We start from the raw sequence: 14684 nt of genomic DNA, 5'->3' as shown, positions 1-14684 counted from the left end.
TTTTTTTTACAAGAAACAAAAATTAATAGCTATTGACTGACCTTGTTCCAGTCAACTGAGTATTAGCAAGGAAAACTGTCCAAGGACCAAATCCTGCAAAGACTTACACACATCCTTAACCCTAACCACGTTTGAGCAAGCTTTTTACCCTGAAGAAGTGGAGACTTGGTAAGGAGCTACCAAAAAAGAAAGAAAGAAAGGGAGAAAATAAGGAATAAATATGATATAGTTTTGTTTCTGTGTTTAAAAAAGACTCCCGTATTTTATGACAGGGATACTAAAGCCTAGATGTGAGTGCTTGAACCCGGGGCTGCATAGCTCAAACTTTACTGGGAGCAATTTATATTGGTATGCTTCTCACTGGAGGACTATCATAAGTGAAATCCACTCCACAATAAGCTAATTTGCAAGTGGGAAACTGGATTGTACATGCAGAGGTAGACTCAGATTAATGAATCACCTCACCATGCTTGCTGTTCTGCTTTTCAAATCCATTATGTGCTTAATGAAGTGATTTAATAAAGAATGATGGCAGACCACAGTGATCATCCTGGTGTGCTGCATGTGGCCTAGAGGCTGTGTGTTGTACATCCCTGCATCAGCAAACCTGGGAGGGGAAGTCAGCACAGCTCACATCCTTCAGTAACAGGATAGAAAGTCTTGCCTAATGTTTGTTTCACCATGAAGTGTCTGGTCCTATAGTTGAAGCAAAATTCTCATTGATACTGGTGGGATTTTTCTGGGTGGAAATTAATTCTAAAAGGTCAGAATTGTGAGCTTACAACATGAAAAGAAAGCCAAAACAATTTAACATATTTTCCTCTTTTGAAATATAAGCAGCAGTGACTGGTGATAAATTGTGAGGAATGGGTTTTTTTGCTCCTTAATGCCTAGCGTGCAAACTATTTCCCTGTGTTTATGTGTGTCCTTTTTTTCCCTTTGGAATAGGCCTTTCTGGATTTTAGTGGATAAGTTTCTTGATTCCATCTTTGAAATAGATGTTATGAGGTTTCCCAAAAATACAGAAAGAAAAATAATGTTGATGGAAAAGGGGATGTAAGAACATAAATAGGATATGCAGAATTCAAATAATTTAACCTTAGTTTAAACCCCCCCAACTGTTTGCCTTTTATAATGTTGAGTTTCATGCCATTTTTGTTGAAAATCCTTTCAGAAATGTTTCCATGTTCCCAGTATTCTTCTAAATCTGGCCGAAAATTTGTTTTTAAAAAATGCATTAAATAAAAATATTCTCCTCCTATAATTTCAGTATTGTGGTAGGAGTTTATTGGAAAATCTTGCCACAGAAAAAATATTGGGAAAATTATATTATTGAAATGTATATGTTTTGCCTTTTTGTATGTATTTTGTTAAAGAAATTTGTGAGTAGCTATAGGTAAGAAGTATGCTGACATTAAAGACAAAAAAAATCCCAAATATTCTCAATAGATTTTTACTTTGTTTCATTATATTTTATAGTTAGAAGAAATAATGTGCAAATTGGAATCATATGTTAAACATTAAATAACGAAATTACTGCTTGCTACCTTTACATATTTGGTAACATAGTTTTGATTTGAAAAGCTATGAAATATTCACTCTTTCTTTTCAGTGTGTGCTGGGAATGTGACGTGAATGTGGTTAGTGCCTTACTCCTCTTCCTGTTGGTCTCTGATGAATGTGAAGGGGAATGTGTACAACACTATCTCACTTGCATTTCTTTTTCTCTGATTCTTCCTTATTACATACTATAGTAATCTACTTCTATAAGATCATCTTATTTCTTACAGATGAATGATGCTATGGGATTTGAATTGCCATGGGTGTATTTTGTCAGTCTCGTCATCTTTGGGTCATTTTTCGTACTAAATCTTGTTCTTGGTGTATTGAGCGGGTAAGCATACACCTTTTTCATCATGAAAGCAGAGTCCTGAATTCAGTTGCCATGAACACACAGGTTAGATTATGCAGGTGACATATCAATCATGAAGTGTTGACATAGTTTAAAAAGCTTGCTTTCTCTCTGCTCTGCAAAAATGCCATAAAGTTGGAACAGAAACAGCTTAAAACAGCTGAAACATGGCCCCTGAAAAATAATGTACAGTTATCAAAATCAAATATTTATTTAAAAAAAAGGATTACCTGCCTATATTCTTCCTATTCATAACTAAATTGAGGTTTAGTTATAATGAAACTTACAAATGTCTTTCCATTCATATAAAGATGACAGTTTAAAGCTTATCTTCTGTTATAGGACTTAGAATCTGATCTGTAGGTTGATGGGATGAGTACAGAAATTAAATATGAGTCTGCTTGTCATAAAAATTAACTAAGACAAATGCTGAACAGATTTTATACATTTCTCAGCATTCAGGAAGGTAACTATTTTCTCTTTTCCTAATAGGTGAATGAGAAAAAAGGTAGAGGGTGAAGAGAAGCTAATTTTTATAGATGAGGTTCTAAAAGGAAAGTTTGTGTTGAAATAATGAACCCTACGTGATCTGGCAGCTGTAAAAAAGGACTCTGCTGTTTAATGAATGGCTGATCATAACTTATTTCCTTACATTTTACAGGTAAATGATGCAATAGGATGTGAATGGCCATGGATCTATTTTGTTAGTCTTATCATCCTTGGCTCATTTTTCGTACTTAACCTGGTTCTTGGTGTACTTAGTGGGTAAGCACTGGCAGTTGAATTCTACTGCAGCTTCTAAGATGGCTTATGCATTTACTCAGCATCTCCTTGACAGCTTTCTTTGCATGCGTTTGAAATTCTTATGTCACCCTACCAATGTTTGCTCTTGTGACTGACTCTTGTGATCCTGTGCCTGTATCTGTCTGTGACATCCTGTCTTTAGAGTGCTTGCCAAAATTGCTAGTTGAATGAGGCACTAATCACCTCATTGTAAAAATATTTTCAGTAGTTGGATACATTATTTTGCACATAGTCAGAGTTAGATGCACCTATAATCCACACCCCCAACTCCAAGGTATATCCCACACTGAAAGTCTAAATGTGTTTTTGTTTAAATTAAACACAGCTTTATATTTACTGGTCATGCACTGCAAAGAGTTTTAATGTGTGCTTCAGGTTCTAGATCATAGACAGAATATGTCTGGATTATGTGATAACCTGTAGCACTGTGAACTGTAGCTCTGACTGACTTAAATGGGAGTTGAAGGCAACCAGGAGGATTGAGAATCTGCACTTATCTATAGTCAGCTGTCTGTGTAATACACCTTTCAGTTGTAAATTACTCATAGGCAATTTGTTGTCTCTAAGCCAAACAGACTTTAGCCAAGAACTGTTTGCTTTTATCTGTATAGTTATAAGAATATGGCTTATGATAAAGATAAGTTATCATCAAGAGTAAAGGAAAAGATGCCAGAGATATTTGAACCTGTTTGGAAAAGTTAGATACCGATGTGCATTATATCAAATCATATATAATGTTAACTCAGAGTTAAACAATATTTTGTGGTTTGGAACAATGCCAACCTTGTAAATATGAGCCAGATGGTACCAATGACAAAACTCTTCTTAATGGAAGCAAGACCATTAGGAAAAAATGGTAGTGTGGTGTCATCAAACTGCTGCTTATGTGCACTACCCTATTCCCAGTCTCCAATGTTGTGCTTTAGACACTTGAAATATTAGGGAGTATTTTATTGCAATAATATCCCAGTGCCCTTCATAAAATCAATTTTGTAAGGCCCTATTGGGGTTTTAAAACCTAATTGGTTTTAAAATATAATTATAAAAATCACAAGCTTGTTTATACAATCACAGTTCATTAAGGATAATGGGGAAAGTGATTACTTTCCTTCATTATGACAATCCTTTTTGGAGGACGAATGGGAAGAAAGGAAAAGAAAGAGTAAGAAGAGGATGGTGATTGTCAGACTCAGGCTGCCATCTTACAAATCTTTAATATTTATCCATAGTCCTTTGACTACATTTATCCAGTGACAAGTATGTAGGTCTGTGCAAGACTAGACTTAGTTTTCATGTTGCACTCTCCCTGAAGAAAAGAATTAAAAATGGGAAGGAGGAAGGGGAAAGAGGTGGTAAGCTGCTGCATAATTTACATGAGAGCTTTCAATGCCATCACCTACCATTTCTGTGTCACCAGAGTTTGCACTGAAGTCAGTGCAGGATCAGGCTTTCAGTGTTTTCCTCCCCTGGGCCTTTAAAAGACCATTAGCTGCAATTAATTTTCTTCCTATTATGTGAAACTGTGCTGTGGGAGCAAGTAATTAAATATTCCCCCTTTTCTGCTGCTGGACTCAAATGAATTGCTAGTTCTTGTGATTTTTTTTTTTTAATTTGAAAAGTGATATTACATTTTATCTTATGACCCACACATTTTTTACCCCTAATGAAGCCTAGGATTGAGACTTACAGCTAAGGTTTGAAATAACAATATTGGTTTAAACATTTTATAAAGCTCCCAATACATTGGGATCCTTAATATAATTTGTTTTTGCTTTGCTAGGTAAAGTTTTGGTGGGTAGACCAGATAAAATGAAGCTAAAGTAAAAAAAAATTAACTGTGCTTTCTGCAGTTGCACTGCATTTGTCTCAGCCCACATGACAACTAAATATTATTCTGTGCTGCTTGCCCAGTTAGCCAGATTTGGTGCAGGAGGGCTTGGTGAGATAAAGAACTGCTCTGTAGCTGCAGCCAAGTGTCAGGCATGTCTGCACTACTGCACAGAGGTGAAGTAACCAGTGGTTGATCCATTCCTCACACAAGCCCCTACCCAGCCATCTTCTGTTTTTGCAGTCCTAGGTCGTCTGCAGCAAACATGATGTGAGCCTTCTCAAATTCAGTTCTTTCCACTGTGTGTGACTGTATTGGCTCAGCAGCAGTTAGGTCTTAGTGACATTGGAGGCAGATGCAGGGTTCACCCCCAAGCACACAGGTGTTACTTCCCATGTGTCTGTGATTTCTGTATTTAAGAAAAATGAGATTGCAAGTAGGTGGCATTGTCCCTTTATTTTAAACATGTCATATGTTCACCTTAAGCCTGCCTGATTTTATGTGTAAAAGAATGTAAAACATGTACAGGTTGCAAAATCCTATGGATTTATTGATGGAAAGTTTATATTTTTCATTCTGAATCAGGCATATGTAGGACAGGATATTTTTCTTCTTATCAAAGAGGTCCTCAGCTTTGCTTTTATCTTCTGCAAAATGCCACATGAAACCTGCAACAAGATAAACCTATAAGAAGACTAATCAAATTATGCTAAGTCTGACCAAACTCTAACAGTGCAAAATATAACACCAGTTTACTCAAAAACACGGCTGTGCACACAGATTTTAGAGGTTGACTCTGACTCATGTCTTAACATACCTTGTCCTTATATTGATGATGCTTCCTGTAGTGTTGAGTTATGCTGTGTACATTTAGATTTATTTCCTGTTTTGATCTCTGTTTGATGTTTTAAAATATTCATTCATTCTCTTTGCACTCCTGTCTGGTTCTGTGGCCATCTACCCTGTCGTATTTCTCTACTGCATCTCTCTTGTGCACTGCATGTTTGATGTTTTTAGATATTGTACCCGGGGATGGGACTGATGATTGGGGAGATCTTTTATTTTACATCTAGCCATTTCTGAAGGTGAGTATGTCCTTATGATCCATGTAAATAGTGTCTATTTAAGAAGTCATTGATTAAAATGTGATTCAGCATTTTAAATTCATAGATATTTTTAAAATAGAGAACTAACATAGGGGTACTTATCCCTAGGAAAAAAAATAATTTTAGGATGCAACCTGACAGTGGAGGATGTGTTCTAAATATTTCCTCAAGTAGTAAACTTTAGAAAGAATTCATGGTCAAAAGTTAGACAAGAACACACCTTTTTCCAATAATACACCCAATCAAAAGTCTTGCATTTGCATTACCATTTTTAAACACTGGTACTATTCATGTCTCTCACAAAGTCAATTGTCAAGCACAAGACTGCTTCAGTGTCAAGCGAATACAGATAAGGACTGATTTATGCTCATCCATGTACGCATAAGGGATTTGGGTAAACACAGGGATCTCTTCTCCCTCATTCCTGCCTATGGATGAAGAACAGGTTTTTTTGGGAAAATGCTTAGGGTGATAGAGCTGCTATTCTGCCATTCACTTTTTTGTAGTCCAAGGAAAAATTCTTCCTGAGATGGTTAAAATTATTTCATTGGCTTTCATAGCAGTGTAACATTTTGCATTCTCTCTATCACAGGATAGAGACTAAAGCCAAAATCTGACCCTAAATATATTGTCTGTCTGAGTCAGATAATAGGATCAGATTGTCCAAATCTTATTTTATTTTCCAGCAATGATGATAACAGTATAAGGAAAAGGGATAGATGTAAAGATTGGGAGTTAAAGACACTTTACATGCTTATAAAACCAAAAAATAAAGGTCCTGATTCTGCCATCCTGTGAGATTTTGCTTCAAGAAAAAAAGCAAAGACAAAAACAGATGGCTGAACCCACAGTCCCAAAATTGTGTGTTGTTTTATAACTCAGTTATGCAGTTCTTTTCTAATGTCCCCATGAGAAGTCTATTGTTTATTTCTTATGTTCAGTATATTTTGCATGTATTAAATGTTGTTACCGTATAGCTAGCACCTCTGGTAAGCATATGGAAAACAACAACCTTTCAAAGGGCATTTGGGTGGTTTTTAAGCATGTGCTTTACAGTGTAAATACATCAGTTAGAATGAATCTAACCAGTTTTTCAGATGAGGCAGTGTAGAAGTCAGCAGTGAATCAGGGCAAGAATAAACAGTACCAATCTCCAAAGTGCCACAGGAGTAGAAATTAAGAAATACAGTTGGGTAAATTCTACATACAAGTCCCCAGGAACATAGCCTAACATTATTAAACCATCTCATGTCTGCCATGTTTATGCTGCTTAGATGTCTACTTTACATGACTAACTATGTGCTCAAGCATAATCTTCCAAGTTTTGCAGAAAGAAAATGCCAAGGATGCATGTATGTATAGACCAGCTGTAGACTTGGACTTGACATTTGCCACAATGTTACAAAAGCTGATATCCTCAGGCCCGGGTCCACAAAGGGGTACAGGTGTGATAAAGCTGATCATTGCAATGCCAGCGTGTTAGGTGACTGATCACCTGACTGAAAAATCTTGAACCGGTCTCCTACATCTTGGGCAAATGTTCTAACCACTCCTTTATTACAGGAAAGCACCAGCACCCCTCCCTTTTCATCTCATTTCTCAGCCAGTTTTTAAATGGAAGTGGTTGCTGTGCTCAGCTCATTACTGTTAGTGTGTGTTACACATGGTCTGAACACACTGACAAGATTAAGCCCATAAGAGTACCTAGAGTCAGGAACAATTAATTTGTGAACCCAAGGGGCATTAGGAGGGATTTAGGTGCCATGGTGCTCAGCTCTGCCAAGATGCAGTGCTTCTGAGCATGTGTGGCACTAGAACTTTAGGATCCTTAGTGATTATACAGTTGGAAATGTAGTTACCTGCAGGGTATCAGATACTCAAGTGGCTAGGGAGGAATTTTGTGGTTTGCACCTAAATTCTACCTAGGTTGTACTTCAGATACTTAGTCCTTTTTTGGATATAGCCTTCAGTCCGTGAAGAAACTGGAACAAATTGTGTGATTTATCTGACCAATTACAGTGAATAGCCTCAATGGTATATAAAGCATCTTGTATACTGCAAGAGGAAGCTTTATTATTCATGCATATAAGCTAAAAAATACCAAAAATCATAGAATATTTTCAAATAACAGGCAAAAATCAAGGAAATTGCAATCTGTCACTAGATATCCTGTGGGTGGATAAATGATTCACAATGAATAATTTCTCTAATGAACCTATTTTCTCAGCTCTAGAATTCAGAAATTAGAATGAGGAAAAAAGAAGCAGAGGAATGCAAGTTAGTTTGCTGTGAATTATGAGCTGACTATAGATGTGATATGTAAAGGGCTGTAAGTTAGGTTCCTACCCAGACTATTTTAGGCTGAGGTATGTCAATACTGCACATAACAAATAACACATAACACAGAGTTTTAGCCTAAAACCCACTATGATCACACAGGACATGTTTACATATGCAAATAATGTGATTGAATAAACTCCGGTGAAAGTTGAGCAAGAGTAAACTAATCCCAATGTCACTTTCTAAATATGTGTTTAAGTGCAGTAATTTACTACATCACTGGATAGTACCTGCATCTGATGGGACTATATGACAGTGCTGTAAATTAGGCTGCGCTCGCCCAACTGCCATGCATGTGTGTACAGTGACACTTCACCACACAGTAAATTAGTCTATTGCACAATAAAGCACATATGTAGATGCATCCACATAAACCCAATTTAATCCATTTTTGAGGGCTTAACTTACTTGACTTACAGCTGTGGATCAGAGCATGAGTTCCAGAGGGCTCTGACAGATGTGCAGGTCCCCACTCTAATTCATGGTGCTTTGCATAAAATGCCATGAGTTAGAGTGCCCCCCTCTAAAAGTTTAGACCCCCTCTAGAAGTTTGCCTGTTAGGTTGTGGGGGATTGAGCCTGCCTTCCTGCCCCATGATTAGGGCTGGGCTCATGCAGCCTTGCTTCTGCTCCCAACTCCAGTGCTGTCTGCAGGAAGGGAGGGGGATGGAGGGGAGCCGGGGGTTAGGGTTTGTCTGGCCTGAAATGAAGGAGTGGGGCAGGGGAGCCACAAGGCAGGAGTGGGGGACTCCAATCCACTCACCCCTGCTCCAGCTCTGGGTAGGCAAACCCCAGCCCACAACTCCCGCACCCCCTCTTTCCTCTTTTCACTCTTCCTGCAGACAGAACTGGAGGCAGGGCTGGGTTAATGCAGCCCAGCCCAAATCGTGCTGACAAACTGACCTTAGAGAACACAAATTCCTTAAGGCTCTCCACTGTAATTTGTTGCGTGATTGGCCACTTTCAAAGTGCTCTGCAACCATGCATGTCATGGCATAGCTGTAGAGCATTTTCAGGGGGCCGATTGTGCGATAACTATAACTTCTGTCTGCACCATAGACTGGTAGGGGGTGCACGGAGGTTCACATGCATCCAACGATGGGGCCAGTGCCCCACCTGACAGCCAACACTGATACTGTTGGTAGGGCATCATCAGCGGCTTCGGTGGGTGACCCCCCCCCAAGATTCAGGAGGCACCAGTCACTCATGGTCTGCACCCAGTATGACTTCACAGTCAGGATCTAGGCAAAATTCACTTGAGTGATAATAGTCTTCCAGTTCTTCTCAATTCCTCCTCAGTGATACACTAAGACAAGTTTTTCTGCATTTGACACAACTGAATGGGAAAGATCCCTAAGGGCTGCCTGCATTGTGCAAGGCAATGCAGCATAGAGATACAAAAGCTAGCAGAGTGCCCAGGATATAGTATTGCACAATGTCGCTCTTCTGTTTTGGAATTTGGGAGCTCTCTCAGTTTCTCTCTGCACTGAGATCTGTAAATGTATCCCGAGACCCTCACAGATTGGTGAACACTGAAACAGTGTAGGAACAATAACAGTGATAGGGTTTGGCCATAGAATACTTGCTCCTGGGTATGGCTAATGCAGGTGTGGACATACACAACAACTGAATCGCTCTTGAATGTCATTGACTAGAAACTGGTTCACAGTTGTATGATGCACTGTGACTCCAGCGCCAGAGGGCAGCAGTGAATATCCATGCTTGCCTGGCTTGGGTTGGTGGGGGAGTGCTCAGACCAATGGCTTTGGAGTCCCAATGGCTGAGGGGTGCATGATGAGGGACAGTGGTTCAGTAGGGAATGAGGACACAGCTGATTGTTAGAAAGATAACTTTTACTGAACAAGCAGTGCAAAGGAGCTCATTAATAAAAAGTGCCAAAAAAGGGAGAAACAAAAGGGTCAGTAAGGTTCTGGCTGTGTTTCAGAACAGCAAACTGTAGTGGCAGGGAGGGGAGAGCATTGAGAAGTGATGCAGTATGGGATGCCTACAGGACTGACTAGACCTGTGTCATGGAACACTTGGTGAACTGGTTCAAAATAGTGCTCGACTTTCCAAGTACCTTGTTGAACCATTCTAGGGGGCTTTAAACTAGCAGACAGCCTTACAAGCCTGTTAAGTTTCAGGTTTAAATTGCATTAAAAATGTTATGGTGTGACCCTGCTCACAGGCAGTCAGATCTGGGAGCCAATCACCAGGAGAAACTTTTTAGTGAAGACAGACTCTTGGGTGGCAATAATTTTTAACTTGCAGCTTTTTCTGAATAGTGATAGAATAGAAGATGGTCAAGCTTGGTTCTTGGAGGTGTCCTCAGGATCACTGTGGATGTAGTGTAGACATACCCCAGGTCAGTGAGAGATTGCTCAGCTGCTTGTAAGGGCGCTTGTACATGAGACAAAAATTGCCCATTTTTGGAGTTGGATCCGGCAGGTGCTGCCTCCAAGTTGGGGCAGCATCCAGCCTACTAGCAGCCCATGCAGGTGGCCTCCTGTCATGGAGTGGGGCCTGAGAGCGGCCATGAGCTCGCTAGCGCCCCCTGCCATGTCAATTAAGGTGATCCAGCACCCTCAACTTGCCCGCCATGTCTTTGATGTTCTAAGTTCAGTATGGGAGGCTGCCTACTTTCACCTTAGACACCACGCTGGTGTTACCTCCGTTCCCAATGGGGTGTTCCAACAACCCCAGCCTTATGGGCAATGCGTGCCTCCTACCTCCCCTCCAGCACACCCCAAACCTTGCAGTTGTCCCTGGACGTTATTAGGTCCCTCACCCTCTAGCACCCTCTCTGGGGCCCCTGGGCTCGTCACGCCCTGGTGCCCCTCTCTGGCACCCTTGGGCTCGCTACACACCTGGCGCCCCTAGGCTTGTCACACCCTGACATCCCTCTCAGGCGTTCCTAGACTTATTATGTGCCTGGCGCCCCTTCACAGGCGCCCCTGGGCTGCTCATGCAACTTACGCCCCTCTTACCAGCGCCTCTGGGCTTGCCACATGACCCACGGCCCTTTACCGGCGCCCTTTGGGCTAGTCACACAGCCTGTGCCCCTCTATCAGGGTCCCTGGCCTACGCCGCGCTTCTTCGCCCCCTCTGGGGCCTACGCCACACTTCTTTGCCCCCTCTGGGGGCTTCCCATGGTCGGGGCTCAGGCGGCCTTAGCCTTACCTGGCCCCCCCAGACCCGCCTTCTCGGGCCTAGCTCGCGCGCTTCCCGCACTTGGGGCTCAGGTGGCCCGTAGCCGTGCCTAGCCCCTGACCCTTCTCAGGGTCGTTCATCCCACTGGGCAAAACCCCACCCTCCCGGGCTGGGGTCTCTACACCCCACACACCGCACCTCTCCAGCATGAACAGCTGTGCCTGCCCGGCAACGCTCACTGTGCCGCACTGGGCACCAGGAACCCCCAAGCAACTGGGGAGCTCCCGTGAGGCCTCCTCACACCCCTACAGCCTCACCCAGTCCTCCGGTATAACAATAACTCAACCATGGGCCAAACGGCTGCAGCATAAACAACAAGGAGCCTCCAGGCTTATAGCATAAACTTCAAGCCACCCTGGCTCCCAACCGTACCTCCCTTAGGGTTTGCACTCTCCCGCATCATTGCATCTGGTCAGCATGTTCAGGCTGCAACCCCCGACTCAGCCTGCGCCTGCGCCTGCGCCTGCCAGAAGGGAACTGCTCTCTAGGCTCCGGCCTGGGCTGTTTGTAAAGGCCCGGCCCTGCCCCCTTCTGGCCACATGACCTGCCTGGTTGCCCCAGCAACCGGCACCTGGGCTGCCCTGGTGATTGGCAGCTCTCTTCATTTCCTTTTAGGCACGGGGCACCCAAGTGCCCCCGTGACACCTCCCCATAGAGGGAAGGACCAGAACCCCCACAGCTCAAAGGCCACTCAGCCTGCCGGCAGCTTACCCCCAGCTGCAGGCAGGATCCACAACCCCCCCCAAAAAACAAACAAACAAACAAACCCAAACAAACAAACAAAAAAAAAAAACCTGATTGGGCCCCGCACCACTTTTTTCTTTTCCAACAGAGCCTGCTCATGTGAGCTGCCAGTGGGCTAAGTGGCCTGTGAGCTCTGGGGGGCCCCAGTTCCCTCCATGGTGACAGTGCCAGCACCCACCAGATCCAGTTCTTTACCAAGCCTGCCTGGGGAGCAGCACCCAGTGCGCTGTCCCTGCCACCTTCCCACCACTTGTGAATGGGCTGCCTTGCTCTGGGGCAGCGTGGGGAGGCAGCAGGAGGGTGGCTGGGTATTCTGGCAGCCGGAGAAGTTGGTGGGGGTGGTGCATGGTGCACTGGAAGCCCAGGTGGGCTTGGAGAAACATTGTATTGGGTGGCTCCTGAGATGGGGCTGCCCCTGGCCTGCTAGCAGCCTGCCTGGGTAGCCTTGGGAGCACAGCCTCTGTAGAGGGAAGGACTGGGCCCCTGCAGCTCAGGGGTCATTCTACCCACTGGCAGCTTGTTCCACAGCTTTAGGAGAGGTGGGCAGGTTTCACATAAAAAAAAAAAAAAAAAAAAGGATTGGGGCCATTACCATAAGAATGATAGGAGTCCCTAAATTGAAATGGTGGCCTTTTAATCACCACAATTAAAAACCACCATTTCAATTTAGGGAGCTTAACCTCTGACATACGTACAAGTGCCCTGCCATGCACCTTAGCTCAGCAGGGGTCTTCTGGAATCCATACCTGCAGTCAGCAGTGTAGGGATGTGCCCTGGTGCCTGGGACAAAGTGACAGCCATGACTTCTGGCTTGTGATTGTGACTGTGAAGGGGCATCTGCCAGTAGTAGCCACTTTTTTTCATACCCTCCACCCTGAAGTCAGAGCCCCTATTGCCCTCTCCTAGTTATGCCACTTGTAGTTAGATTAATAAATGAGTTTTAACAGACTCCTGTCAGCTGAAAGCTGCTCTTCTCTTCTGGAAGCCACCAGGACACCCACTTTACCCGCACCAGGCTCCAAAGGAAGCAGGTGACATTGACAGTTACATGTTCCTACTGCCCCCTCCCTCCCCATCTCTTACATCCCTGCCCATAGAGCAGGGATAGAAGCCTGTCTTGGCTTACAAGTCCTGCTTACCAGACCACTACCTTCCTGGTTTAAGTTAAATCAGAGTCCCCCAGCATCCCAGCATGCTTTAAAGGCCAGGGCATGGATGTGCTGTTTGCCCCACCCCTCTGCTCCTTAGCAGGGACAGTGATGGCTGGCCTCACTGGCTGGCTCATTGGCCCCCAGACAAACCCCAGCTGGGGCCTGGAGCATGGAGCCAGGGAGGGGGGTTAAACTCACCTTTCCCAAGGACAGAATTGCCCTGTCAAAACTTAGTGCTGGCTGCGATTGTGGACTACAAATCCCAGAGGTACCTGGAAGCAGGAAAAGGAAGTGATGAGCAGCCCTGAAAGTCCTGCTGCGGCTGTGTTTATAGCTCTTTAGTTTGTAGTGTTTCAGAGAAAGAACTATTCTTGTTCAAGCTTTTATGAATTCAATGCCATTACCTTCTCCTCCCCCCCTGACCCAGGCAGAGCATGAGCCCCAGCCCAGAGCATGGGCCCTGGTAATGCCCCCTCTGCTCCACCAGGGTTTTCTCTCTTCCCTCCCCTTTGGCAGTGGGTGGCAGGCATGCTCTAGGGCCCCCTGGCTTCTGGCTTGAGCCACTGCAGGCCTGTGGCTACAGTTCCTGAATCAAGAGTGAATATGTGTCCATTTGTGTATCAGTTCAATCTCTACAATTTAGACTGACCTTCAAAGACTGAATCAATTCAGCCTTGGGCTTTTTGACTGTCTGTACCTAGCCCTAATGTCAAGTCACAGCTATGCAGGTGGGAGACTGCCAAAAAGAGTTTTTAGTCTTCAAGTGTGACTGCTGCAGGTTCAATGTTAGCGCCACGTCAATCAACATTTGTGTGGCTTACAGTACAAGGTGTAACAAGGCCCTACGAGAGGCTCCCATACTTCTCCAAATGTTTAGCTACCTGCAGTATTGCTGGCAAATAGGTGGTGCTTTTCCTGAGCTCATTTTTGCTTTCTATATTAACTTCCTCCTTCATGAAACTCAGCCAAAACATGTCCTCTTCAGAAATCTAACAGAGATATGGGGAAGCAGCTTATCCTTCATAGCAAGGGCCTCATTTTCAAATTCATGTTGCTCCTACAGAGTTTTTTTCTACACAGTCCAATACTTACTTACATTCACCTGTAGCCTGAGGCCTGCTACGGATTCTACCGTCCAGAAATGACCAGGGCACAGGGGCCTCTGGACATACTCCCTTTTGCTTGTCATGTCCACAGTGCCAGCCACATGGATGTAGGTATAGTATAGCAGCCACTATTGTGGCTCCACTCTGCTCAAAGATATCTCAGGACAGGCACGAAATTGCCCCAGGACTAGGTAAGGTCTATTTAGGGCACCTTTGCATTGAAGATTTGTGGCAAAGATGATAACTGAAGAACTAGTCCGCAGCTTATAGTCTTGTGGAACCAGGCACTCTGAACTCACAGACTGAACACAGAGATTGGCCTGTTTGTAGGGCTGTGCAAAGATTTGATTTGTCTGAAATTCGGCTCGATTCAGTGGCCGAATTTCTGAATCCAGATCATATTAGAGGACCCTTTAATCTCCCCAAATCGAATTGGAACCCTCCGAATCAGTTTGGAGAGATTCAGAAAGATTCAGCGATTTGG

General features: G+C 43.5%; 1 protein-coding gene across 1 annotated transcript in view; it reads left to right on the top strand.

Moving 5' to 3' along the window:
* Positions 1–14684, top strand: part of CACNA1D (calcium voltage-gated channel subunit alpha1 D) — a 247120-nt gene that overhangs the window by 28917 nt on the left and 203519 nt on the right. The window contains exon 6 of the mRNA XM_019537015.1: positions 1791–1894. Within this exon, the coding sequence (XP_019392560.1) occupies positions 1791–1894 (104 nt within the window). The remainder of the gene's footprint in view (positions 1–1790; positions 1895–14684) is intronic.

Source organism: Crocodylus porosus, unplaced genomic scaffold (assembly GCF_001723895.1).
Source record: "Crocodylus porosus isolate Cpor-Errol unplaced genomic scaffold, CroPor_comp1, whole genome shotgun sequence".
In the NCBI taxonomy this organism is placed as follows: Eukaryota; Metazoa; Chordata; order Crocodylia; family Crocodylidae; genus Crocodylus; species Crocodylus porosus.
Note: the sequence above shows the minus strand (reverse complement) of the source record. Positions and strands in the feature narration are given on the sequence as shown.